This window comes from Dipodomys ordii, unplaced genomic scaffold (assembly GCF_000151885.1).
Source record: "Dipodomys ordii isolate 6190 unplaced genomic scaffold, Dord_2.0 Scaffold1, whole genome shotgun sequence".
Classification (NCBI taxonomy): domain Eukaryota; kingdom Metazoa; phylum Chordata; class Mammalia; order Rodentia; family Heteromyidae; genus Dipodomys; species Dipodomys ordii.
In genome coordinates this window covers 28,391,440-28,419,327 of record NW_012267217.1, presented here as the reverse complement: position 1 = coordinate 28,419,327, position 27,888 = coordinate 28,391,440, and the positions used below count along the sequence as shown (strand labels likewise).

The following is a 27,888-nucleotide window of genomic DNA, read 5'->3' as shown; positions in this document are numbered from 1 at the left end:
TTGAGGAGACAACACTTGAACTATGTTTTAAGACTAGAAAGGTAAAACTTGGAGCTACTAATAGCAACTTGGTTATTTCCTAGAAGGTTCTTTTGATGGTTATACATATAAGAACTCTTTCAAAAAAAATCATGTGTTTGGGAATGTAGCTCAAATGGCAATAGAGCGCTTGCCTAGCATGTGTGAAGTTTCATCCTCTATGTTGCAAAAAAAGAAATGAAAAACACATTTGAAATAAGACTGGTACATTAAAGTCATTTAGCATTTCAGTCATTGGTCCACAACTACATTTTTCTTGTGGAATTATGTAGAAGAGTTTGAAGACACAGGGAGAGAAAAAAGAGGAAGTGAAGGAAGGCAGGAAACATATCTATCTACTCTGAAAGGTAGAAGAGCATGAAGAAAAATATAGACTAGACTGATTTTCCGACTTATTCAATTCTACCATTAACTGTGGTATTTGCTTCTATTGGGTGCCATATTAGGAATATAAAACTGCAATTCTGCTTTTGAGTAATGTGGGTAGAAACATGTAAACCAAGAAGCTCATAGTAAAGCATGTCATTGAGTGAAAAGAGAAGGATCCGTTAGAGCTTTATAAGTCATGTTGGATCTTTGAAAGAAGAGACTTTTATACAAAAAAAAGGCTTAGGGGCAGAGTATAGTGGTATGTGTCTGTAATCCCAGCCACTCTAAAGCAGAGATCATGATTGTGATTTGAGGCCAACCCAGGCAAAAAAAAGTTGGTGAGATCTTATCTCAACACAGAATCTGGCTGTGGTGATAAGCACTATAACCCCAGCTACACAAGAGGATTGTGGTCTGAGTCTGGCCCAGGCAAAATGTGCAGCCCTTTCCAAAAAAGTATTAGAGGAGTGGTTCACAGGTCAAGAGTGCCTGCCCAACAAGTTTAAGGCCCAACTTCAAACTTTAGTACCTCTAGAGGGAAGAGAGAGTTCTTTGTGTGTGTTCAGGGAAACCTCTAGATAAAAAGGCAGACGTGAATTAGGGGTATTAAAATTTTACATTGTGTTGAGGTAACTCACTAAGACTATAAATTGCATAAGAGTTATTTAGGAAACCCTGAAGCTCTATACATTGCAGTGCTGAGTAGAGTAGGTAGTGTAGGCAGTAGCCTGATGCCATTGAAGAATTGGAACAAGGAGTGTACATTTTCATCCTGGTGGTCTGACAGAATGACTGGAGGACACAACTCAGAACTGAAGGCTAGAACTGAAAAAAAAAACACCATGCTTATTATTGGAACGAACTAGGGACAATGAGCAGGACTGATAGCAGGGTGAGAGAAGCTATGGAAGTTGGGAACTCAGAGCATGCGAAGGGCCTTTCTTCAAAGCCTTATCCTTAGGAATTAGTAAAAGAGGATTTATAAAATAGAAGCAGAAAAATGAGGCCAAAAAAGGTCAGTTGTTCGGCATTTCATTCTGTATAGCGTGAAGAACAATGATTTTTGTGCTTTTCCCCCTTTTCCTGTCTTTACAGACATGCCTTGCCTTGCAAAATATACAGATGGTTTATGGTATAGAGCAAAGATTGTTTCCATTAAGGAATTTAATCCTTTATCTGTCTTGGTGCAGTTTGTTGATTATGGATCAACTGAAAAGTTGTCAGTAAACAGGTAAAGAAAAATATTAGTTAAATAAGGATTCTTAGTTTTGTTTGGGGATTCTTTTTGTAATGCTTTAAAAGAAACCAAACTATTTTAAAGCTGTTTAGAAAGCATTTTTTGATCAATCCAAACAGAAACATTATGTCCATTAAATAGTAGTAGCATCCCATTCCATTCTGCCCTGCCCTGTGTAATCTGTCCTCTGCTTTATTTCTGTGCCCATTAACTTTCTTAGTGTAGGTACCTCAAATAACTAAATTATGCACCACTCATTGTTGTTTTGGTTTTGAACTTGAACTCAGAGCACTGGCTCTGCGTTGCTTTTGCTGTACCACTCGAGCCACAGCTCCACGTCTGGCTTTTTGGTAGTTTATTGGAGATTAGTCTCAGACTTTCCTGCCGGAGGTGGCTTTGAAGCTCCATTCTCAGACCTCAGCCTCCTGAGTAGCTAGGATTTACAGGCATGAGCCACCAGTACATGGTCCATTTATTGTTTTCCATCTGGCTTATTTCACTTAGCATGTTTTTGAAATTGATCAGCATTGTAACATGTGCCAGAATTTCCTTCCTTTTTAAAGTCTGAGTAATTTTTCACTGTATGTACATGTTACATCTTATTTATTCATTTCATTTATTGTGGGTACTTGGCTCCCTTCCACCTTTTTGCCTGTTGTGGACAATGCTCTCATGAGTACCCTACTTTCATTATTTTGAATGTATACCTGGAAATGGGCTTGCTGGATCATAAATTCTTAGTCTTCTGAAACCACAGCTGTGTCATTCCACATTCCCACCAACGGTGCCCAAGAACTCCAGCTTTCCTGCAGCCTAACATGCACTATTTTCCTTTCCCTTCCCTTCCTTTCCTTTCCCCTCCTTCCCTCCCTTCTTTTCCTCTCCTTCCCTCCCTACCTCCCTTCTTCCCTTCCTCCCTTCTTCCTCCCTCCCTCCCTCCCTTCCTTCCTTCCTTCCAAATACTAGTGGGCACACAGTATCTCACTGTGATCATGCAGAAATATCCATCTTGTGTGATTTTTCTCCCATTCTGTAGACCACTTCTTCATTGTATTGCTACATGTAAGTTTTTTGTTTTAAAGATAAAAGTTTTCCCCATGTTTTCTGAATTTTATAGTTTTAATTCGAAGAAGATTTGAATTGTGGCATTCTGAATTTCTTTCGTAACAGAATGCGTCAGATTCCTCATCATCTTATGCAGTACCCAGCACGAGCCATAAAGGTTCTCTTGGCAGGGTTTAAACCTCCTTTAAGGGACTCTGGGAAGACAAGAATACCGTATTGTCCCAAGTGGAGCATGGAGGCACTGTGGGCTATGATAGACTGTCTTCAAGGAAAACGACTTTATGCTTCCTCCATGGTAAATAACCGCCTTGGTCAAAATTCTCTAAAAGCCATTCCCTACAACACCTATAAACCTTGAAAAGAACTTTGTTTCTGGGCAACTCTACATGCAAAAAGCTTATAAAGTATTTAACGATGCATGTGCTACAGAAGTAAGTTTTAAGGATTATTCAGATATTTTTATATTTAGTAACTGTTATTAACTCTATAGTGATATGTCATGAATAAGATAAAAATGATCAGTCTGCTTACTCTGTAATCAAAGAATTTGTCAGTTACTGAGGGAAACATGCAAAATTATTAACTTACTACTATGAGACAGAAGAATCCCAAAATAGAGGCAGAGGTGGGGTATGCAGGAATGTTATTCCCGTATGAAAGATCTGGAAAAGGTGTTAATAGGCACACAGTAAATCAGTCAGAGAGGTGGCATCTGAACTGCATCATAGAAGATTGAGGTGAGAGATCAGGACGAGAATTAGGATTAGAGAATAGCCTGAGTTCTAATTTGGTTGGACCTGTATCAAAACTCCCCATGGCCTTCTACACAGACTTTTCCTCTAGGGCTTAGCAACTCACCAAGGATTAGCTCACAGCTCACATTCTAGCACATACCATGTGCCTTTTACAACCAGAATAGCTCCCTTCCAGTCTTTTTTTTGGCTTCTGACTAAATATAAAACCTAGAGTCTCCTTCCTGTTTGAGCACTCAGCTGGGGTGGTCACAGGAAGGTCACTCTTCAGGTACCCCTGCTCCTGGCGTTCATGTTGTCTCATTCTGCTTCCCTCCTTGTATTCCCTGACTGGCCCCATGGCTGACACGATGTTGGTTGCTACAAAGTGCTCCTTTCGAAAGCTCCGTGTGTACATGTCATTCATGCTAGTGCATGTGGCAGTCATGTTTATACTTCACACAAGGTTTCTCAAAAGGAGCCAGGGAAAACAGACATGGCAAGCCCTTATCATTCATTTATTCTAATCTAATCTCAGACCTGGCACCTGTTAGGAAAGTGCTGTACTACTGAGCTACACCCCTGATCCCTGAATCTTTCTGCTAGATGTTTATTATCTGTGTGAAGGTCTAATTTTAATTTATGAATACACATATAAAGCTTTAAAAATATTATAATGAACAAGGATGATGGCTCAAAAGCTCACTGGCTGGCTGCATGCAGGAGAACCTTGAGGTTTAACTACAGATCAGAGAACTTGGACATGACAAGAAACATCACAGATGCCTTTGGTGGAGGTACAGTGTGTGAATTAGAACTAAGCCTAGAAAATGCCTTTTCCCTCCTTTGTGAATGGCAAGAGTCAGCAAAGACACAATGTCTTTACATTGTCCCCTCATTCCTACATTCTGTGTAATATGTCTTTACATTATGTTTATATTCCTGACAACTGATATTTCCATTTTAGGCTCAAGCTCCAGAACCAACAGTGACATTATATGAAGATGAGCAGTACCCAGTTCATCTGGCATTAGTAGAAATGGGGCTCGCAGACACAGATGATGTGAGTATGTACTTGGACATCCAGTTAGCAAACCGTCCCCCTACAGTTACGTTAATCATGTTAAATTGGTCAGAAATGCATCTTGATTACTCAGAGGACACACAAAGCTCTACAAGAATTTGTCTACCAGGTTTCTTCTTTGGCCCCCTGACCTCTTGAGCATCAGTTTCCAAGACACCTCATTTCTTTAAGAATTCTGGGAATGGCTTTCCTAGTAGCAGATGGGTAATGGAGTAGGCAGAACAAGACAGTGGGCCCCATAAGTAATTCAGCCTCATAAACATGTGGTAGGCACACAGAATTTCTGAAGAGTCAGGATCATAGCAGCAGTGATCCAACTAGATGTGAAAACGACGCATGTGTTTAAAATGAGCACCTATTCTGTATTTCAGGCATACAGCGCAGAGCACATGTAGCAGCCCGGAAGAACATTTTCTGTTAGAGATCACTCACTCCAGGCTTAGTTTCATTTTTTTTCTGTAATAGTGTTTGTTTTTCCTTTCCCTTATTTCCTACATGTTGAACTGTTGAGAAAAACAATAGTTAATAAACACTTGCTTTCAGACATTCTCACGTTTTGTTTTAATTTCCAAAGGAAATAATTTTGTTAACCACAACCAAGGAGGCTCCAAGGAGTCTTGTCTCCAAAAAAGAGGAACATTCTACCTAGCTCTTGATTTCAAGTTTGGGCATTCACAAAAAAGAACAGAGTGGGTGCCAGTGGTTCACCCCTGCAATCCTACCTAATCAGGAAGCGGAAATCTGAGGATGGCAGTTCAAAGCCAGCCTGGACAGGAAAGTCCAGGAGATTCTTATCTCCAATTAACCACCACAAAGCCAGTAATGGAGCTGTGGCTCAAGGAATAGAGTGCTATCCTTGAAAAAAAAAAAAAAAGTTCAGGGATATTGCCCATGCCTGAGTTCAACCCCTAATACGGGGGGGAGTGGAGGAGATGTAGCACTAAGTTTTTAGGGGAGCAAAGTGAAGAAGGGAAAGCACACACAAAGCAGAGGAGACACTGGTGCGGGCTCACCCAGAAAGAGGCACATTTGAGTGGTCTACATCAGGGTATTTATGGCAGGTAAAACATTAGATATAGCCAGACTTTATTTTCCACAATATTGACACTGGTATAAAAAATCTCATTGGTTTTTGTTTTGTCTTTTGGTAGTATTAGAATTTGAATGCCCACCTCCTTGAGGAGCAGAAAACTCTACCACTTGAGCCACACCTTCAGTCCTTGTTTTTAGTGTTTTTTTTTTTTGTTGTTGTTGTTTTGGTCCTGGAGCTTGAACTCAGGGCTTGGACACTGTCCCTGAGCTTTACTGCTTAAGCTAGCACACTACCACTTCAAGCCTCAGCTCCACTTCACTTTCTGGCAATTAACTGGAGAAGTCTCACAGACTTTCCTGCCTGGGCTGGCTTCACACCACGATCCTCAGATCTTACCCCCCTGAGTAGGATTGTAGGCATGAACCACCAGCACCTGGCTATCGTAGTTATTTTAATATACAGCTCAGGTTTTGCCTGGGTACACTCCTGGATTCTTTTGTAGTTCTAACACATCTGAGATGACATATCTCACAAACTTTTCTGTCCAAGCTGTCCTGGAACTACAGTCTTCTCCATCTGTCCTCCTACATAGCTGGGATTAGCGGCACATGCTATGGTGTCCACAGCTGAGAAAAAACTGTTTGCCTAGGCTGGCCTCAAACCAACGTGCTCCTCATCTCAGTCTCCAAGTAGCTACAATTACAGGTGTGAGTCACATGCCTTGCTGGTATCATTTTGAAATACAAGCATTTGCTCATGTATTAAGCATTAATGAATAGTCTGTCACTTGCTTACTGCTTGTTCATATTCTTTGCCCATGTGTCTATTCAGTTGTTTTCAGTTTTATCAGTTTGTAGGAATTCTTCATAAACGGAATGGCAGTCCTTTGTCAGGCATGTGTGTCTTTCTCCTAATCTGTGGCTTTCCTTTTCCTTTTTTTGACAAAGTCATTTACCAAGCTTTTCCTATAAGTTTTGTGATTTGTGTCCTACTTTGAAGTCCTGGCCGGGTATAGTAGCTCATGCTATAATTCCAGATACTTTTAGATCAGAAAGATCATGGTTCAAAGGCTACCCCAATCCAAAAGTAATTATCAAGACTCCATCTTAATAATCTGGATTGTGGGGGAGGGAAGGGAGGTAGGGGAAAAACAAGGGAGGGGGTAACAATGGTCGATAGGAAATGTACTCATTACCTTGCTCATGTAACTGTAACCCCTCTGCACAGTATCTTTACAATAAAAATATATATTAAATAATCTGGATGTGATGGTACACACCTGTAATGCTAGCTACATGAGAAGTGGCAGAAAGAGAACAGGGTTCCATACAAAAAGTGAAAGCTTATGTAAAAAATAAGCCACGCACCCAGTACTTTTTGGTTTTAGGTTAAGTGTCTAAGAGTACCTACTTAGCAAGCACAAGGCCCCGAGTTCAAACACCAATACCACTCATCCCTCCGAAAAAAAAAGTCTTCTCTACTGAGGTATGTCCTTATTATCTAAGCTGTAAGATTGTTTTTCCATATTCAGTTCTTAAATCATCTAATACTGATAATTTTTTGTTTTTAACCTGAGTCACTGTTAACAGTACAATTTAAAGTAACTTACTCTTTCAATAAGAACAGCTTCTTTCTATCCCCTTCTGCCTCACTGAAGATAATGTCAAGGGAGCTGTCGTTTGTGAGTTAACATCTCACTTTCTTTCAAATGTCCCACTTAGACAAGTTATGTAGTTGTCCTTTATTACAACTGCTCTTTCCTAAAATCTACAGCCTGTAACACGGACTTATTTGTATCACTTTAATTTCCAATTCTATAATTAATGAATGTCTGTAGTACCTGAAACTTTTAGTTCTTGTACTAGTTGAATGTAGCAGTGTTTAGGCTAAAGACACTGCTTACCATATGAGTGCACTTTCTGTACAAGTCTACGTTCACAATGCTATGTCTGGGGGACACCTAAGTGACATACTTAAAACCATCCCCAATAAAAACAGTGCAAACCTGTACACTTTTAAAACAAAGCAATAAGGCTTCCTTAACTATAGAAACGCAAAGTAGGTCAATTAGAAATCAAACCTGTCCTTGTGCATGAGAAACTGGAAATTTTTATTTTAAAATCCAACATCTTTTCCATTAATACACACAAAAACACACATATACAGTCCATGTAAGTTAACAGAATTCACAAGAAATGTACATTTAGGAAAATCAGTGCTCTTCATGATTGGTCACACAGGGGTCATGACAATTCTGTGTCCACTAGAACATTACCATCTTTGTCCTTAACTCTTACTCGGCCAGATGTATACTTTGTCTCTTGATGACCATTTGTATATACAGTTTTAACAGTGCCATCTGGATACTCCCGTCTCTTGAACTGGGCAGTATGGAATTCTCTTTGTCCATTATTAAATTCTATGATTTTGTTGCCATCACTGTAAAATTTAAAATAATTTCTTTAAAAATATGAAATAGAGGGAAGGGGTGACATTGTCCAAAAAGAAATCTACTCTTACCTGACTTACTGTAACCTCTCTTCATCACCTTTATAATTAAATGTTTTAAATAGGAAATTTAAAATATGAAATATTAGCTGGGTGTGGTGGTGCATGTCTATGATGCCAGGACTTGGGAGGCTGAGGCAGAAAGACTGAGCTTAAAGCCAACCTGGGCAACAGTGAGATAGACCTTTTCTTAACCCCTACCCATCCATGAAAATAGGGCCCAGAGGTACAGGGCTTGCCAGCATGCAAGCAGGAAACCTGGTTGACTTCAGCACCAGAAAAACAAAACCTGTAACAAGACAACTATTCCAAACAAACCTGTTGATTCTGCAATTCTAGGCATATCCCCTGATCCTTTTCTCCCTACAATTCCACTTCTTTTTATAGTGTTGATGCTTCCGGTTCAAATGTTTGTGAAAATTTTGCTTTAAGAAATTGGTATTTTTACCACAAAACACTTTTCCAGTGTTTGCCTCTAAAAGAGGCTAATGATTACATTATTAAATTCTAGGTGCTTTTTTCTGCATTTTTGTTTGATCCTCCCTTTCACTAAGTTAAATACCATCTGAGTGTTTGCTCTACCACCAGGTGGAAAAGGGAAGGCATGATTAGACTCAAAATCGGTTTTGCATCAGGATCTGTGGCTTACACATGTAATCCTAACTACTTAGGAAGCTGAGAGCTGAGGACTGAAGTTCAAAGCCAATGGGGGCAGAAAAGTCCCCAAGGTACTCTCTCCAATTAACCAGAAAAGTGCCAGACTGGAAGTATGGTTTGAGTGATACAGTGCCAGTTGTGAGCAAGAGGGAAAAGGCCCTGAGTTCAAGCCCCAGGACCAGCTCACACACAGACACAAAATCTGTTTTGTTTGATGCCAGTCCTGAGGCTTTAAACTCAGGGCCTGGTACTGTCCCTGAGCTTCTATGTTCAAGGTTAGCACTGTACTACTTGAGCTCCAGGTCTACTTCCAGCTTTTGTGGCAGTTAATTGGAGACAAGAGTGTCATGGACTTTTCCTGCTTAGGCTGACTTCAAGCTGTGATCCTCATATCTAATCCTCTTAAATAGCCAAGATAATAGGCATGAGTCACCAGTGACTGGATGCTTGTTTGGTTTTGTGCTAGTACTGGGGCTTGAACTAAGCCTCACACTCTCACTTAGCTTTTTCACTCAAGGCTGGCACTCTACCACTTGAGTCAGACATTCTGGCTTTTTGCTGGTTAACTGAAGTTAAGAGTCTCCAAGACTTTTCTACCCAGGACAACTTCAAATTGTAATCCTCAAATCTCAGCCTTCTTGAGTAGCTAGGATTACAGGCATGAACCACCAGCTCCCAGCCACAAAATCCGTCCTGAAACAACCAAAAAGGCAGAATATGAAAAAGTTATTATCAAGTCAATTGCTGTTACCTGGACATGCCTGTGGAACATCTAAACACTAACTCGCAGGCATAGGTCCAAAGAAATACAAGCTGGGGCTAAAAACTGGGAATCCCTATTTCAGAACACCATAGAGCAGGATGAACACAATGGCACTGTGTCCCACACGAGACTCCAAAGTTAGGAGAACCAGCTGATGCCTCCCCTCAGGGCGTGGGTCTCAGCCCACTGCATCTGCGTAATCCAAGTGCTTAATGCATACTACAGTTTATCACTGCTGTAAGAACAAAACACTGGCCTTTGCCAGAAAATGAAAAAAGACTAGCTATAAGTTAATTTCCCCTGAAGCTGGATAGCTGGGGACATAAAGCCTTCCATATTTTCTGTTTATTTCACAAAATTTCAAATGTTAGGCTAACATTAAAACTTGCTATTAATGAAAAGAAAATGTTTTTTAGTTTTTCCTGTCATTTTAGAACAAACAGCTCTTTGTCTTATGAGTCATGTTAAGGGAATAATATTACAGAGGCAATAAGAAGTGTGTTCATTGTCTGAATTAGGGTTAACATTTTAAGCCAAGAATTTTTTAAGTCAAGAATAGGGGTAGTCGGGGTCCCTTTGGTGAGTGAGTCATATTCAAGGTACTGGAACACTCACCACAATCTAGGAAGGGAGGGGAAAACTGAAAAGATATCCTGACTGTAATGAAAATGGGGGCTAAGCATGTCTATCACTGGGCAATGAGGGCCAAGAATCTCTTAGGACTAATGAGGAGGTTGCTGACTTTAAAGAACACCATCAGGGAGGTCAAAGGCTTTGGCCCTTAATTGCCTGGGTCAGAAAGGTCCAGAAGTTCAGTATGGAAGCAAGAGAATCTATGCTAAATACTGCCACCATGGTTTGGTCAATCTTAGAAAAAAATTTACAGAGCAGCCTTCTTTTCTGCCTCATTCACTGTTTGCCAATTCCAAATTCACTTCTAAATAAAGACCTGCATTCTCCTCTGCAGGAATGCAGTGAAAACTCCCTCTCTGCAGGCTGGAGGTTCACACTAGCTGTAAACTAAACATGTTTCACCTGCTCTCAGAGAGCACCCGTGTTCACTTTTGAATGCACGGAAAGAATCACTAGGTTGAACCATGAAAACTGGAAATCCAGAAACAGAAAAAGTGTCATACCGTTGCACTCTGACAATTGTACCATCTGGGAAGATGCTTTCTTCTTGTCCATCAGCAAATAAGTTTTTAATGGTGTGGTCAGGAAATGTAATTTCTTTTCTTCCATCTGGGAAATGTTTTTCTATTTAAAAAAAAAAAAGTCACTGACTTTTCCTCTCACTTTTCCTTAAACTCACTATATAGCCCAACCTGAACTTGCAATCCTGCTTCTGTCTCTGCCTCTCAAGTGCTGGAATTACAGGCATCGCCACCGGGCCCAGCCCTATCAATATGTTTTGAATGGAAGGGAAGAACAGCTAGTTTATACCTATCTGTCCACTTGAGAAATGTAAGACTTCAAGTCCTTCAGGGTATGTAGTATGAGTAGTCTGAGCAGCAGCGTAGAAGTAGATCTGTAAAGAGACAACGTCAGGACACCCTTCCTCCTGAGATGTTCATCTCAGGGGAAATGACCCTGGAAGAACATACCACTCTGTCATCCGGCATGACCTGCTTGATGTCACCATTAAAGAATGTGACGGTGATGCTCTTCCCATCAGCACTCACTTCTTTCCGAGTTCCGTTGGGAAACAGTATAACCCGGCAACCATTCTTATAAACCTTTTCTACCTAAAAAAAAAAAAAAAAAAAATATATATATATATATATATATATATATATATTGTTAAGTAGGATTTCTTCCAAAGACTGTGTGACCAAGATAAGTCAAAGTCCTCATCTAATTACCTTTCAATTGTTTATAATAAATAGTAAAAACATTCTCTCATAAGTAAAAGATTATTTCACTAGAAGTTACAACTGGCGATTTTCTAATTTGCTTATTCCTTTTCTATTAACTAGAATTGAGCAAAAACAAAACCTTTGTTTTTTCATATGGTACCTACAGGAGTTTAGGATTGATTAATTCCTTTTGACGATTCTTCATCTTCTCACTCCTTAAGGCTGAGCTTTGACTCTAATTTCAACTAAGATGAATCTGATTATAATATCTGAAAAAGCAGATCTTCCATAAATTTAAGGAGAAAACCCTCCTCCCCTCCTCCTAACAAGCCCTAGTATGTCCCTTCCCTTGCACTGCCTCTTTCAACAGGAACACCCACCTTTCCCATTCAATAACTTTCCTTAACCAAAGAATAAAAGGAAAAGGGATGGTAGGGGAAAAACAAAGGAGGAGGTAACAGTGCTCAATAGGAAATATACTCATTACTCATGTAACTGTAACCTCTCTGTACAGTATTTTTACAATAAAAAACACAAAAAAGAAAAGATAGAAAGATAGGCCTCTGGCCCAGGGCAGTACAAAAATGCTAGAGCCAGGCACTGGTGGCCCATACCTGTAATACAAGCTACTTGGGAGGCTGAGTTCTGAGGATCATGGTTTGAAGCCAGCTCAGCAGGAAAGCCCATGAGACTCTTCTCTCCAATTAACCACCAAAAATCAGGAAGTGGAGCTGTGGCTCAAGTGGTAGGGTACCAGCCTTGAGTGAAAAAGCCTAAGGACAGGGCCCAGGCCCAAAGTTCAAGCCACAGTACCAGCACAAAAAAACAAAACAAAAAAAATTATATAGAGTGAACTATAAAAAGCTTTTGGCTGCTGTTGGGAAGAACAAAGTTTAAACAAAGGGACTGCATTTCTTCTGGTGCATCAGCAAACTAAAAATGGAGACTAAACACTTGCTATGCCCTAAGCATTTGTAGGAGTCCAAAAGCCCCACAACTCTGAAGTCACCATCTATGGTCTTGAAGATCAAATAAATATAGCTACACATCACTTAATAAGCTTGTGGTCAATAATGAGCTATATGTATGGCAGAGCTCCCCTAAGATTAAAGTAGACCTACCTAGCAATGTCATCTAAGGATAATGTAATACCTTAACTTGTATTTGTGGTGTCTGTTGTTACCTGCATTAACAGACACAAGAATATGTAGAGTCTACATATTTATGTAAATAAAGTACACAGTACTTGTTAGTGATAATAGTGTTTTGTGTACTTGCTTGTTTTTTTTATTTGTTTTTGTTTGTTTGTACTAAAGTTTAAACTCAGGGCCTGGAGCTTGCTAGGCTTGCTAGCTAGCTAGATAATTGCTCTACCACTTAGAGCCACATACTTAGCCCAGCTTTTTACTGGAGAATTGGAGATTGAATCTTAAGGTTTTTGTGTGCCTGTTTGACTGAACTACAATCTCTTCTTGAATGGCTAGAATTACAAGCCTGAGTCACTAGCATCCAGCTGGATTGTATACTTTCTATGCTTAATTTACATATAATGACTACATATAAAGTTTTCTATGAACAATATTCTATGTTCCACCAGCAGCAACTTTGCATATCTTATGTATACTGCCACTCAATTAGATCATTTTCCCTTGTGTTGGATGTAATCTTGTTGTTTTGTTCATTTTGACCCTAGGGGCAGTAGGCTGCAACACACACGCACGCACGCACGCACACACACACACACACACCTTTTACCTTAGAATTTAGTAGGTGACACCATTTAGATCTATGTAAGTAAATACACTGTGATGTTCATACTACCATGCACTTGTCAGGATATGTCCCTATTAAGCAACACATGACTACATTTTAGGGTATCTTAGCACTTTCTACCCTATTTTTAACCAATGCTTACTTTTTTTTTTTTTTTTGGTCATGGGGGTTGAATTCAAGACCTGGGTGCTATCCCTGAGCTCTAGTGCTGTACCACTTTAAGCCACAGTGCCAGTTCTAGCTTTTCAGTGGTTAATTGGAGATAAGAGTCTCTCGGAGACTTTTCTGCCCAGGCTGGCTTTGAATGGTGATCCTCAGATCTCGGCCTCCTCAGGAGTTAGCATTACAGACAGGCATGACCCACCAGCACCTGTCTCCAATGCTTGCTTTTTTACAACTTTTTTTTTTTTTAATTTTAAACCTTGCCATCAGGATGATTGATTTCTCCCTGGATTTCTTCTTTTTCATTTTCTTCCTTTTTATATTCAGGATCTGGAAAATGTACTGGTTCCAGTGGCTCCCTAGGTAAGGCAGCCTGTAAGACAAGACATTTCAAGCAGTTAAGCCTACACTTAACTTCCAGATCCTAGTATTACAGGGTTCTATAACTAGTGTTTGGTGTGTTTATGTATATATGTGTATGCATATATGTACATATACATGCACACACATATATATACATATGTATGTATATATGTATACACACATATATTACGTATATTACAATGTTAAGTAAAATGTCTATTTAAAAATATGAAAATATTTACCTGTCCCTTATCAGTGCTGCCTAAATCATGAGGGGACACCAACTTGATTCTCCGAGACTGACTACCTGTTAGAACATAATTGTGAGTTGTATTAAGTATTTAGTTTAAAAATATATTCACATTTAGTAAAACTTATTAGTGTTTAGTGAAATGTTAAACTGACCAGCATCTGATCATATATTTCCTTAGCAATATCCTTTTCTGAACTGCTGTCCTTTATCCTTTAATCAAGGAAGTCTTAGTATGTTTCTTTACGAATCTGTAGGAGTTTCCCATTATTTAATCAAGAAATACAAAAACACAATATCTGTTCTTACAATGCACAAGAGATAAGGGCCACTTACAGTCTCAATGGTGTTCTAGAAACAATCACAAAGAGGAAGAAACTGGTGTAATATACAGATCAGAGGCATCCAAAAAGACAGAGGATTTGCCTTGACCAAATAACTGGGAATTTAGTTAAAACATAAATGCCCACCCCTAAATATTTTAAAGTCATAACCAGCACACCAATCATGTACTATTACCACTAAGCAATAAATACACACACGTCACCAGGTGCCAGTGGCTCATGCCTGTAATCCTAGCCATTCAGGAGGCCGAGATCTGACAATCAAGGTTCAAAGCCAGCCCAGGCAGGAAAGTCCATGAGACTCCAAATAAACTACTCAGCAAAAGTGAGAAGTGGTGTGCTGTGGCTCAAGTGGTAGAGCACTAGCCTTGAGCGCAGCGAGGCTCAGGGACAGAGCCCTGGGTTCAAGTTCCTAGCACCAGCAAAAAAAGAAAAAAAAATTGTTGCATTAGCAACAAATTGAGGTGGACTTCAAGAAGTATTCTAAAGCTCTAGTATTTTGTTCATTCATATTTTCTTCATATTGTCAACTCCCAACTTTGATGGGTTTTAATCAAGTCCCAGATTCTGATTTACATGTTAAAAAGTATAAAGAATGCTAGATGCTGTCAGAGAATGGCCTGGATAAGAGACAAAACAGTCAGCTGGAGGATGTCAAGTGCACAGGTTTGTTATACCAAAGAGACAGAAATGTTCCCACATTGTAACGTGCCAGGTGTCAGCCAGCAATTTCATACAATTCAACAATGAGTTCAGAAAATATCTGCGTCGGAATTACTGGCAGAAGGAATCAAGAAGGACACTGAGGGCTAGCTTGACTAGTGACGAGGTAGCAGCCAGGGATGTGGTTAACCAGAGTGTTATGTTTGGCCAGGACACAGGAAGAACACCATCCTCAACCTCAAGGAGCCCATGGTACAACAGAAGCTATTTTCATTTATAATCTAACCATCTCTAAGGAGAAGACTACTATTTCCATTTAGAAGGTGAGAAAACCAACATTGAGGGGATAAATAGCTTACCAAGGTAGTCAACTAATAAAAGACAAGCCCAGAATTCAAATCCTGTGAATTCATTATACATCAAGTTTATTTCTCTCAGGCCAATCTAATAATGACTTGGACACTCAAGATACTGGCGACAGGGCAGAAGAGGAGAGGTGGTGGGTAGGAGAAGGGACCAGTACCTGGTGCTGCTCACCATCTTACACAGACCTCACATGCACAAGTGGAGAAAACTCAAAAAGACAACCCCAAGAACAATGGCCAAAGACCTAAATAAATCTTTAAAAAAAAAAAAAAAAAAGCAAGGAAGCCTACATAGCTACTAAGCAGAGGCAATGTATTTAAGTAAGTAGGGGATAAAAATGGTGATACCATGGGCTGGGAAGGTGGCTCAGTGGTAGAGCGCTTGCCTTGCATGCATGAGGTCCTGGGTTCAATTCCTCAGCACCACATAAGAAAAAAGCTGGAAGTGGCGCTGTGGCTCAAGTGGTAGAGCGCTAGCCTTGAGCTGAGGGACAGCGTCCAGGCCCAGAGTTCAGGCCCCACGACCAGACCCCCAAAAAAAAAAAAAATAGTGATACCTTTATCTGATTGGGGGGAAAAAAAAAACAAATCTGACAGTACCAAGCACTCTCCTGCTGCTGCTAACAAATCATTTTGGAAAAACATCTATTAACATTAAAGATATTCATACCAGCTGAGTGACAGAGGCTCACATTTGTAACTTTAGCTATTTAGGAGGCTGAGGTTCAACCTAGGCAGAGAAGTCCAAGATTAACCAGCAATTAACCCACAAACTGTCAGGCTGGAGATATGGCTATAGCAAAAAGTTGAGCAACAGATCAAGGCCCTGAGTTCAAACCTTAGTACCAGAACAAGAAAAAAATTTAAAGAATGGAAAAAAAAAAACATGTTCACATCGAGCCATCCAGCCTTAGATACATGACTACAGAAATTAATGTGTGTGTACAAAAAGTCTTCACAGTGCTAACAGGCAAGGCACCCAGAGTGAGCCCAATGAACCCCACCGAGGCTGAAGGCAAAGCCTGGGCTTCAAGCCCACCCAGTCCTTTTCCCTTGTTGGGAACCGCCCTTTTCCTTATCCACTTTACTCCCTTGCAGTTTGGCGCCCTATGCTAGCCCCTCCCATTCTTCCCTCCAGGAGCAGGGCATCATGGGGGCAGAGGGAGAAGGGGAATGGGCTCTGGGTCCTTGGTTTTCTAGCACCCAGATTTCCCCCAAGCCAGGCCGAGATGTACAACTTGAGGAATCATTTGCCCTGGGTCTGCTAGCTGTATGGGGCTGCAGGGCCCAAGGCCAACTTGCTGTGTAGACCCACAGGCAGCCCCTTGAGATAACTGCATGGCCACAACCTGCCAGTCTGCAATCAATGAAGACACAGAACACTAGTTGAGAGGAAATGGCACCCAGCTTGTCCTCACCCTCACCCCTTCCTCGACACTACAGGCAAGTCCTCTGGCTACCACTAAGGGCTTCTTCCAATGACACATCCAGAACATGCTGTGCACATGTCATTGCAACACAACCAGCAACATGGTCACCAGAAATTGCTGTCAGTGCTGCCATCTTCAAGAGTGCTTCCAAGTAGGCATGTCCAAGGGAGCAGTGTGGAATGACAGAAACAGGAAGAAAGAGGTAAGGGAAAAAGGGTCACATGACAGCTATGAGCTAAGTCCCTGTTACAAGAGTTTACCACCAAGGTCAGCAAGGCCCATGGCTCTGCCAGATGGGCAAGAACACCATGAACTTGTCCCACAGCTGCAGGCTGACCCCAAACCAGATGTACAGCACTGGGCCACTCAGAGACTCCATCTCTGCCATTGCTGCACCAGCCACTGAATATGGATGACAGATTGGGCTGCTAAGCACCATCTGCCTCATCTGTGGACACCACATGGACCTTGAAAAATGTGACAAAATGGACAAGCTACAGGAGCCACTGCTGGAAGCCCTGAGTCTATATGCCCAGCATGGAAAGCCCAACCAACCTACATGTTTCCAAGGATATTCATGAGAATCACTGACCTATGTGGCATCAGCATCAAAGGAGCAGAATGCACACAGTGTGAGTCCACCCATGACACTTAAAGTCAGTGGGAGTCTTTTAAGTCATAAAACATCATGGAGGGGTGGTGGCAGGTACTGCTAATCTTACTTATACCTAAGTTAAAATATGTGCTGTCACTATATTTTAATTCCAGGGAGTGTGGTGAAGTGCATATATATATATATATATATATATATATATATATATATATATATATATCCCAAGAAATATTTCCTGGGGTTGGGAAGGTGGCTCAGTGGTAGAGTGCTTGCCTTGCATGAGGCCCTGGGTTCGATTCCTCAGCACTCACATAAGCAGAAAAATCCAGAAGTGGTGCTATGGCTCAAGTGGTAGAGCACTAGTCTTGAGCTGAAGAGCTGAGGGACAGCGCCCAGGCGGAGTTCAGGCCCCATGACTGACGAACGAACGAAAGGAAGAAAGAAAGGAAGGAAGGAAGGAAGAGAGAGAGATTTCCTAAAGTCATGAAAGAAAAAACTTTAAAAAAGAGTAGAAGCATGGCTCAAGCAGTAGAGCATCTGCCTAGCAAGCCTAAGGCTCAGAGTGCAAACCTCAGTACTGCAAAAAGAAAAAGAAATAAAAGTACAAACTAAAAATCTAAACTATATATACTTTTGGTAGTGCTTATAACTGATAAGCATCAACTTCTATAAGAAACAACAATTTGCTAAATTTCAATTGGGAAAAATATATGAACAAAACAAGGACCCCCAGACATCATACCTGTGAGAAGAGACAAGACCCACTGATCAGGGGTGCACACAGAACCACAACATCATGATGAAGCAATATTTTAGTTTGACCAGATCAAGCACTAGCAGGCATAGAGGGTTTATTCCACTGATGGTAAAAACTTGGCATGACCCACTCTGTAAAGAAACGTTGACAAGGCCCACATCTACTCCTCTGCCCAGTAGTGGGGCAGCTATGCGTTTAAGCCCGCTCTGCAAACTCCTATGTTTAATCCATTCTTCTATAAAACTGGGGCAACCCAAATGCCCAAACAGGGACACCATCAAGAGAGTCTACAAAAATGTGAAAGTCAATCACCCAGAGTTTTAAGTATTGATGCAAGTAAATCGCACAATACTAAGAAAATAAATAGACAAACCAGAATAGAATGTTACCATGAACTGTCATCTGGGAGAGTAAGATGGTGAGCAGCAGCTTCAATCATATTCAAAATGCTCTACTTCTATAAATGTCTGTTCCTTATTATATGTATGTGCGCACACACACACACACACACACACACACACACACACACACACACACACACTTGCGTGCAGTCTGTTCTTTAAGATTCTGAAATATTATACAAAAAATTATTCAGCCTCTTACCTTGTGTTGGCAAGTAGTTTTTCTTATATTTTTCTACCTGGGCTCCTGAAGAAATATGATTCTTTTGAATTTGCACAGACAGGTTCTATGAATAAAAAGCATTGACCTATGTTATCGAAACACCATATGATACTCAGAGTGCAAGAAAACTGCAGTTTTATTTTCACTCTTTATCTGCTGGCCACAGTCCCATTATGGCTGCCTCCAGCCATAATTCCAACCATCCTAATTCAAATGGCAGCTCTGAGACTTGCACCCCAACAGCTCCCCTGGCCTTGCCTTTTCTCCTAAGCCTCGTTGTGATCTCACAATCCACACATTTATGTACCTACCCACCCTACCCTACCATGTGTAGTCTTTCTATTTCATAGTCTTTGTGCTGTGTGAAGAACACAGTCCCTTGAGGGCTTTTGTCTGTTTTGCCCACCTTGCACCCTCAGAGCCCTGCGCCTGCTACAGCTGGTTATTCACACAGACCTAAAAGGAACCTTTGCATGTGACTCCACATTTGACCTTTTAAACTGAGAATACCTGCCTTTTGCAGCATTGCCTTTGTAAAAATGGTAAAAATGAATTTTAAAAGTACCAGTATATAGCGCTTATTTTAATTGTGGTAAAATGTAAGTCACCTAAAATTCACCATCTAAACCATTCTTAAGTGCAGAGCTGAATATATTAGTATACATGTAGTTATATTAAGTGCAACCATCACCTCCCTCCATCTCCTAAACATTTTAGTTTTATAAAACTGAAACCATAGACTCATTAAACACTGACTCCCAGCCCTTGAACCTACCACTCCAATTTTCTGTTTTCATGAATTGAAATGCTCAAACATTTACTGTTACTCCTGACTTGGCAAAAACAGCTGCCCCAAACCTACCACAGACTTGTCTTTCTTTGTGGCAGTCACACATCGGTGGGTCTTGGGGCTATTCTCAATGGCCTCTGCCCTCTTCCAGGCATCTAGTCGGAATCTTTCCATCACTTTGATCTCTTCCCGGAGGTCTGTGTTCTCTTTGACTAACATTTCTATCTGGCTTCTCAGACGGCTCTGTGCACTTGACCATTTTGCTTCCTTCCTTTTCAGATCTTCTTGTAAATCTGCTATTTGCTGTTTCAAAGCCTTTCAAAAAAAATACTAGAACTAAAACAATGTAATGAGAATGAAAAACAATGTAAAAAGGACATTTCAATGACATAGAACTTCTAGCCTACCACAGGTAGCAGAAAAGAGACTTAGTCAATAAATGACACTGGAGTAAAGTAGAGGCCCCATGGCTCAGGAGGTGACTACAAGTACATAGCATGAAGTGATAAAGGCCTAAGCTACAAACTGAAAGAGGAAGAAGGGCCATACTTGGTTATACTTGGTTTAAAAACAGCCAGGCTCTGGTGGCTCATGCGTGTAATCCCAGCTACTCATGAGGCTGAAATCTGTGACTCACAGTTTGAAGCCAGCCTGTGCAGGAATACTCCTGTCACAACTAATCACAAGAATGCTGGAAGTGGAACTGTGGCTCAAGTGATAGATCACCAGCCTTGTGCAAAAAAGCTCAGGTACAGTACGCAGGCCCTGAGTTCATATACATATATACATTCCCCAATTTGAGGAAGGAAAAGTTGGGATAAGAAGGTTGACTGAATCCAATCCTAAAACTGATTTTGTTTGGAATTCATGAGAAGAAACAGATATTAAGAACATGAGTTACCCGGCAGTGGCTTACGCCTGTAATCCTAGCTACTCAAGGAGGCTGAGATCTGAGGATCACAGTTCAAAGCCAGCCCAGGCAGTAAAGTCTGTGAGACTATTATCTCCAATGAACCACCAGAAAACCGGAAGTGGCACTGTGGCTCACTGGTAGAGCACTTGCCTTGAGCTGAAAAGCTCAGGGACAGCACACAGGCCCAGAGTTCAAGCCCCACGACCAAAAAAAAAAAAAAGAACATGAATTGCAGCCAGGCACAGGTGCTCACACTTGTAATTCTAGCTACTCGAGAGACTGAGATCTGAAGACTGAAGTTCAAAGCCAGCCCAGCCCCAGGACTGGAGGAAAAAAAGGGGGGTGGAGGGTACATGAATTGTTTCAGATGGACTAAATGCAATACATGAAAAAACTGTTAGCAATATCTAGAAGTACAAATGCACAAACAGAAATCAAAACAGCAATCAGAACAGGACAAGGAGCTAAGGAACACATGCAGATAAGTCTCCAGGAAGGAGAGAGCTGAGAAGAGAGCGTGAACAGAAGCAGGAGAGCTGGGAGAACAGCAGGACAGGGAGGCTGGGAATGGTGGGAGCCCAAAACACCTCAGCAACATGCATCCATGTAGGTAGGCCTCACAGCAGCCAAAGTACCTCAGAAGATACTCGAAGGTCAAAGAAGCTCAAAGGTCTCCTCTTTAGGGCTCCCACCCAATAAGCAGGCAGCTGGACTCCAATTTGAGGAGATCAATCTCAGATCCTAGTCACAAACTTTGAAAGTTCCTGAAATAAAATCACTAACCTCCCTGAGCATCAGATTCCTTATTTTAAAAAATTATAGATTAACAGCTGACTTGCCAAGCAAGTACAAGGTCCTGAATGTAAACCTCAGTACTGATGATGATGATAATGATGACGATGACAATAATAATAATTACAGACTAATAGGGAATTTCTCAAATGCATATTTACCATGCAAGAAAATCTATTAATGTTGCAACAGAGACATTTAAGTCTAAGTGGGTTAAGGATTCAATAGCAATGGGTATTATGTCTAATATAAGCACTGTTACAAGTCCCTGGCATACTACAAATAAAACATAGGCCAGGCCCTCAAGACTTAAAGTGTCTCAAGACAGACAGCGGGGGAGGTGCTGGACCATCCATGTGCAGAGTGAAGCACACTAGTAAAGGTGGCAGGTCTCTCTGACAGAGACCTGCAGGAGGTAGAGTATGAGGCCCAGATCACCAGGAGGACAGTGCCTGTATAGTTACAGAACAGCGAAGGGCCATAGAAGAGAACAAGTGAATGATGAAAGAATTAGGAGCTGATGAGAAAGGGAACAGCTCAGGCCACTTGGAACGTGAGGCTCTTTTATTAAGAAAGAAGTACATCCACACAAAAAATCTGAGCAGAAGCCAGGCACTGGTGGTTCACTCACAATCCTCATTACTGGGGAGGCTGAGAATGGGAATATCACAGTTTGAGACCATTACAGGCATGAAAGTTCATTAAATCTCCTCAACTCATAGTTGGGCACAGTCGCACACACTTGCCGTTCTAAGTTATGTGAGAGGCTCAGATTAAGAAGCTTATGATGCCAGGCCAGCCTAGGGAGAAATCCTTGAGACTCCATCTCTCAAGAGAATGCAGCTGGACCCAGTGATATGTGCCTGTCATTTCAGCAATGTCAGGAAGCATAAAATGGGGTATCACAGTCCAGGCAGGCAGGAAGCAAGACCCTAGCTCAAAAATAACCAGACACCGGTGGCTCACGTATGTAATTTTATCTACTTGAAAGGCTGGGAACAGAATGACTGACGTTTGAAGCCAGCCCAAACAGAAAAGTTCACGAGACCCCTTCATGGATCCATTGCTGGACCCAGTGACCGGCACCTATCATCGTAAGCTAGGCATTGTGACCTCAGCAGAGGCAGCTTCATAGCAAATAGTGAAAAAGAGGGACAGAATTATGTGGGGAGAAAATAACAGGTGATATTTGGAGACTGGTGATACGAAGTACTTCCTAGGAGTACTGCTGCTAAGAAAAAGAAAGAGGGCTGTGGGGTTGAGAGATTATTTATTTATTTATTTATATTATTTTGTGTGTGTGTGCCAGTCCTGAGGCTTGAACTCAGAGCCCTGGGTACTGCCCCTTTTGCTCAAGGCTAGCACTCTACCATTAGAGCTATAGCTCCACTTCAGGCTTTCTGGTGGCTGATTGGAAATAAGTGACTCAAAGACTTTCCTGCCCAAGCTGGCTTCAAACTATAAGCCCAGATCTCAGCCTCTGAGTAGCTAGGATTACAGGCAACTAACATTGGCTCTCAAGAGGGATTTTTGCCTTAGAAACAATAGTGCATTTGCAACTGATGGAGAGAATCAGCAGTAAATGAAAATGGATTCATATGGAGAGAAAGGAAATGGAGGGAAAAATCAATGTGTGAGTCAGGTAACAGTCCCCTAAGGGAGGGCTCAAATAGCAGGGACACAGAAGATGGAAGAAAAGACAAAGAGGCTGAGACTAGGGGACTAATGGAGCATGAGGAGAGCTAGAAAGAAGAGAGGTCAAAATTTTAAAATGTGGCATGAGCCACTTCAAAAGTGGCATTCAGAGAGATGATATAATAAAGCTGAAATAAACACTGGCTAATCACTGGAAAATTCACTATTCTTAATATTTTATGTATACTTTGAAATAGCTTCTAATTTTTAAACAAAAATTACTAGCTTGACACTGATGGCTCATAATCCTAGTTACTCTGGAATCTGAGATTTGAAGACCGAAGCTCAAAGCCAGCCTGGTCAGAAAAGTCCATGAGATATTTATAAGATTATGTCTTTGTTGCCTTGTATGTCCCTCCCCTGCCACGCCGACCCCAGTAGAGTCTGCTTAGCATGGGAAACTATCTATCAGACCATGATAGGGGCTTCAGAGACCTATCTCTGAGTTTTGGGACTTCACCGAAGTCTACCTCAGAGAATGGGGCTTTACAGAAACCTATCTCCAAGTTTTGGGACTTCACCGAAGTCTACCTCAGAGAATAGGGCTTCTAAGAGGCCTACTCCTGGGAAAAGGCTGGCAAAACCCCTGGAAAAGATGTGTTTCTGCCTTTCTTTCCCTCATAAGAGTGCCTATTAATCTTTTACTGCTTCTACTGCTCTTTGTACTTACTCATTGTCAACGTTTCCTTATTCAAAGCTTTTTCTTAAGAGTGTTGACGACTCCAATATCTGATGAGTGTCTTAAAATATGACTAACTCACCAGAGTTAAGTGCTACCCTGCAACCCCTCTTATGGAGGCTAGTAGACAAGTCATAAGTAAATATAAAAGTATTGGGGGTTTCACGAAGTCACTTCAGCAGAAGGAATTGTTTGTAAGGGATGTACAAGAAGCTGTAGGTGCGGCTAGAACAGAAAGAATGTATGGCAATTGCTGAGACAATTATTTAGGAGAAAGAATTTCCTGCTATTTACTAAGAGACTTGCTAGATCCAGGTCTCCTTGAGGTTTACTACTAAAGAAGAAACAGGAAAGATCTATTTAGGAGAGTTAAGGCCTCTATAAAGATAGGTAATGGTTAATTGGTGACAAACATTGTAATCGTTGTATTCCTTAGAGATAAGCCGGAAACAAGTGCCTATCAGGCGATCAGCTGGTGACCACCCAAAAATGAAGCCATGCAGCAAGATTGTGTAACCTTTTGCCCTTTCTCATGAAGACTTTTGTTATAAAAGTTTGCTATCCTCTGCATTAAATCGCACTCAGCACTCAGCATCCACTCCTCTTGTGTGTGAGTTGTCTGTTTGCCATCTCCCCATCCTATTCCAGGTTCCTCCCCTAGGTGTCCTCTGTTGTCCCGACAGAACCCGGTCCGCGGCACTCCCCCTGGTATAACCCCTGCTTTCACTATATATGATGTTGGTATATGTGAAGGGGAAGGGAGAAAACAAATTGTTAAAACAGGAATACAGGAGGACCCATTGCAACAATGAGATGTACAAGTCGTTATGTCAAAAAACGAACTTTACAACTTTGGTGGGGGGAAGGGGGGAGGGGAGGATGGGAAGGGATGGGAAGGGGAAACAAAGCAGGAGGCTACAATGCTTAATAAGAAATGTGCTCATTATCTTGCCCATGTAATTGTAACCCCTCTGTACAGTATTTTCACAATAAAAAATATATATAAAAAAAGAAAAGTCCATGAGACTCTTATGTCTAATTAACTAGCAAAAAGCCAGAAGTAGAGATATGGCTCAAGTGGCAGAGCACCAATCTACAGTGAAAAAAATCAAAAACACAAGATCCTGAGTTCAAGCCTCAGTTTACTTTTTTGTGGTTTGAATACAGGGTCTAACATGCTAATTGTGCATCACTCCCAGCACTGTTTCCAACTGTGTTAAAAGAAGTTGCCCAGCCATAAACACAAGATAATATGTTGGAAAGGATCTATACAACTTGTGGGGGGTGGGGGGATTAGGGGCAAGGAAAGCAGGAGAAAATTGAGGGAAGAGGTAACAAGGTTGAGAAAAAATGTACTCATTACCTTACTTATGAAACTGAAACCCCTCTGTACATCACCTTGACAATAAAAAAGAAGATAAAAAAAATTTAAAGAAGTTGCCTAATTTAGTATGCTTATGCACAACTAGCCTGGACAGAGATACTCATATTTAGGTTTTCCACATAAGTAAGGTACATATCGAATCACACTCAGGATGACACAGGAACTCACAAACTTTTTCCCAAGACTAGCTTCCAACTGAAATCCTCCCAGTCCCACGCTCAAGTAGCTAGGGCTAAAGTATGAACCACTGCATCCAGCCTAAAAATAGTTTGAAAAAAGGAAAGGGCTGGCAGAAGGACTCAAGTGATAAAGAACCTTCCTGCCCAACAAGCATAGGACCTGAGTGCAAACCTCTAGAACTACAAAACTCTGACAAAACAAAAAATAGTAGGGAGAATGCTTTCTGTATCTTTTCAACAAAAAATCATAAAAAGTTCTTTGGAACAGCTCAACACTTGCCTGACAAGTACAGGACATTGAGTTCAAGCTTTAGTTCTATACAACATACACACATACATACACACATTTTAATACAAATTTTAATAAATTATCAAAATCTAACATATTAGCCTTAGTAAACTGAGCATAAACCAAAACATAGTAGAATCTGTCCTTTAAATCTATACGTTAATAGAACTAAACATCCTGAGCTGGGCATGACAGCATATATCTACAAGCCACTTAGGATACTGAGGCAGAAGGACAAGTTTGATGCCAGCCTAGACTATACAGAGACCCTGATTCAAAATAAGAAAAAAAATAAAGGAAGGAAAAAATGAAAGAATAGAAGGAAAAGGAAAGAAAGATCAAACAATAATAACAAAGGCCACCCTGAGCAACAAAGTATGTAGTGAGATTGTTTAAGGAAGCCATACAACATTGGAAAGGAAAAAAGTACACGACAGACTCAAAAACACTAGTATTTAAAACATGGAAAGCCAGTGGTTCACATCTATAATCCTAGCTGTTCAGGAGGCTGAGATCTGAGGATCACAGTTCAAAACCAGCCCCGGCAGCAAAATCTATGTATAACCACCAAAAAGCCAGAAGTGGAGCTGTGCCTGTGGCTCCAGTGGTAGAGTGCTCAAGCACAAAAGCTCAGGGACAGTCCCAGACCCTGAGTTCAAGCCCTAGGCCTGGCACCAAAAAAAAAGAAAAAAGCAGAAAAGTACTGTGCACCTTACTTGAAGAAATGGACAATAGATAGCCATATAAAATTGACAAGTTGAAATTTTAACTTTGATGAAATCGAACATTCATTTTATTTTTACTAAATATTTTGCCAATCTGTTCGTTTGCTCTTAGTAACCTTTGCATATGACATAAATATGCCTCATATATATATTTATATATATATACACACATATATATATATGACTTCCAGGTTTACAAGTTCGTGTGTGAGTGCGTGCGTGTGTGCATGCATGCTTGCGTGTGTGCGTGCGTGTGCGTGTGTGTGTGTGTCTGTGTGTTTTGCTGGTCCTGGAGCTTGAACTCTAAGCCTGGGTACTGTCCCTGAACTTCTTTTGCTCAAGGCTGGCACTCTACCCCACTTGAGCCCCAAGCATAACTTCACACTTTCTTTTCTGTGACTAATTGGAGATAAGAGTATCAGCCTTTCCTGCACCTGGGGCTGGCTTCTAAACACAATCCTCAGATCTCCCCTTCCTGAGTAGATAGGATTAGTCACAAACCTCCAGCACCAGCTTTAGGTTTACAGTTTTAATAAAAATGCATTTAAGGGTTGGAGGCATGACTCAGTTGATAAACCGCTAGCCAGTGAGCAAAAGTAGTAGGTACCTAGTTTATTAATGAACTCATCTAACAGTATTAACTATGTGATAGGTAAAAAGACTAACAAGATATTAAACATTGCACTGCTCATGGTTTGTTAGTTTATCCATGATCCTTATGCAAAACTCTAAGGGAAAAAATGGTATCTTATACTCTTTTAAAAAGACAAGAAAGGGGCTGGGAAGGTGGCTCAGTGGTAGAGCGCTTGCCTTGCATGCATGAGGCCCTGGGTTCGACTCCTCAGCACCACATAAGCAAAAAGAAAAAAGCCAGAAGTGGTGCTGTGGCTCAAGTGGTAGAGCGCTAGCCTTGAGCTGAAGAGCTGAGGGACAGCGCCCAGGCCCAGAGTTCAGGCCCTACGACCGGACCCAAAAAAAAAAAAAAAAGACAAGAAAAATTTATCTGATGCAGTCTCAGATTATTTAGTGAATGAATAAATAATAAACTGATATCCAGTTTTTCTCTGACATATCACTCGAATGAGATTCTTCCAAGTCTCACCTTTACACATTTATGAGTATAATGTTAAGGAAGAACCAGCATACCTGTATTTCTTCACGTTCCTTTTTATCTGGAAAAGCCCTTGCAGTTGTAGTGTATTTTTCAAAAACTTTACGCTCCTTTTGTAGCTTCCTCATTTCCTCCTTTTTAAGCTCTTCTATTCGAGCTAGTTCTTTGGCTTTCTGTTGCTCAAAGTCTGCAATTTCTTTCCTACAATGACCAAACCATGTTGTCACTTAATGGGACCATGTCAATATAATATTCCACACTTAAGCCCGTATATCAGTGTACACCTATTGTCCTAGCCCTTGGGAGGCCAGGGTAGGGAAAGATCCCTTTAGTCTAGGAGTTCAAAACCAGCCTGAGCAACACAATGGGATGCCACCTCAAAACAAACAAAAAAGGCCAGGCACTGGTGGTTCACATCTGTAATCCTAGCTACTCAGGAGGCTGAGATCTGAGGATCATAGTTTGGAGCCAGTCAGGACAAGAAAGTCTATGAGACTCATAGCTCCAATTAACCATCAAATATCCAGAAGTGGAGCTGTGATTCAAGTGGTAGAGCATTAGCCTTATAGAAAAAACCAGGCCCTGAGCTCAAGAACAAATCAACAGACAGAAGAAAGAACCGAATTCAGAGAACTTCTCAACTTT

General features: G+C 41.0%; 2 protein-coding genes across 2 annotated transcripts in view; one reads left to right on the top strand and one right to left on the bottom strand.

The window, feature by feature from the left end:
- Nucleotides 1-4,933, top strand: part of Rnf17 (ring finger protein 17) — a 108,393-nt gene extending 103,460 nt beyond the window's left edge. Inside the window, 4 exon segments of the mRNA XM_013012382.1 lie at nucleotides 1,504-1,639; nucleotides 2,816-3,005; nucleotides 4,409-4,504; nucleotides 4,897-4,933. Of these exon segments, the coding sequence (XP_012867836.1) occupies nucleotides 1,504-1,639; nucleotides 2,816-3,005; nucleotides 4,409-4,504; nucleotides 4,897-4,920 (446 nt within the window). The 3' untranslated portion in view covers nucleotides 4,921-4,933.
- A 2,727-nt stretch (nucleotides 4,934-7,660) lies between these two features.
- Nucleotides 7,661-27,888, bottom strand: part of Cenpj (centromere protein J) — a 53,127-nt gene continuing 32,899 nt past the window's right edge. The window contains exons 10-18 of the mRNA XM_013028621.1: nucleotides 27,279-27,444; nucleotides 19,549-19,791; nucleotides 18,666-18,750; nucleotides 13,883-13,947; nucleotides 13,537-13,650; nucleotides 11,091-11,231; nucleotides 10,930-11,014; nucleotides 10,623-10,743; nucleotides 7,661-7,997 (exon numbers count right to left, since the gene is read on the bottom strand). Coding sequence (XP_012884075.1) covers nucleotides 7,802-7,997; nucleotides 10,623-10,743; nucleotides 10,930-11,014; nucleotides 11,091-11,231; nucleotides 13,537-13,650; nucleotides 13,883-13,947; nucleotides 18,666-18,750; nucleotides 19,549-19,791; nucleotides 27,279-27,444 — 1,216 coding nt within the window. The 3' untranslated portion in view covers nucleotides 7,661-7,801. The remainder of the gene's footprint in view (nucleotides 7,998-10,622; nucleotides 10,744-10,929; nucleotides 11,015-11,090; nucleotides 11,232-13,536; nucleotides 13,651-13,882; nucleotides 13,948-18,665; nucleotides 18,751-19,548; nucleotides 19,792-27,278; nucleotides 27,445-27,888) is intronic.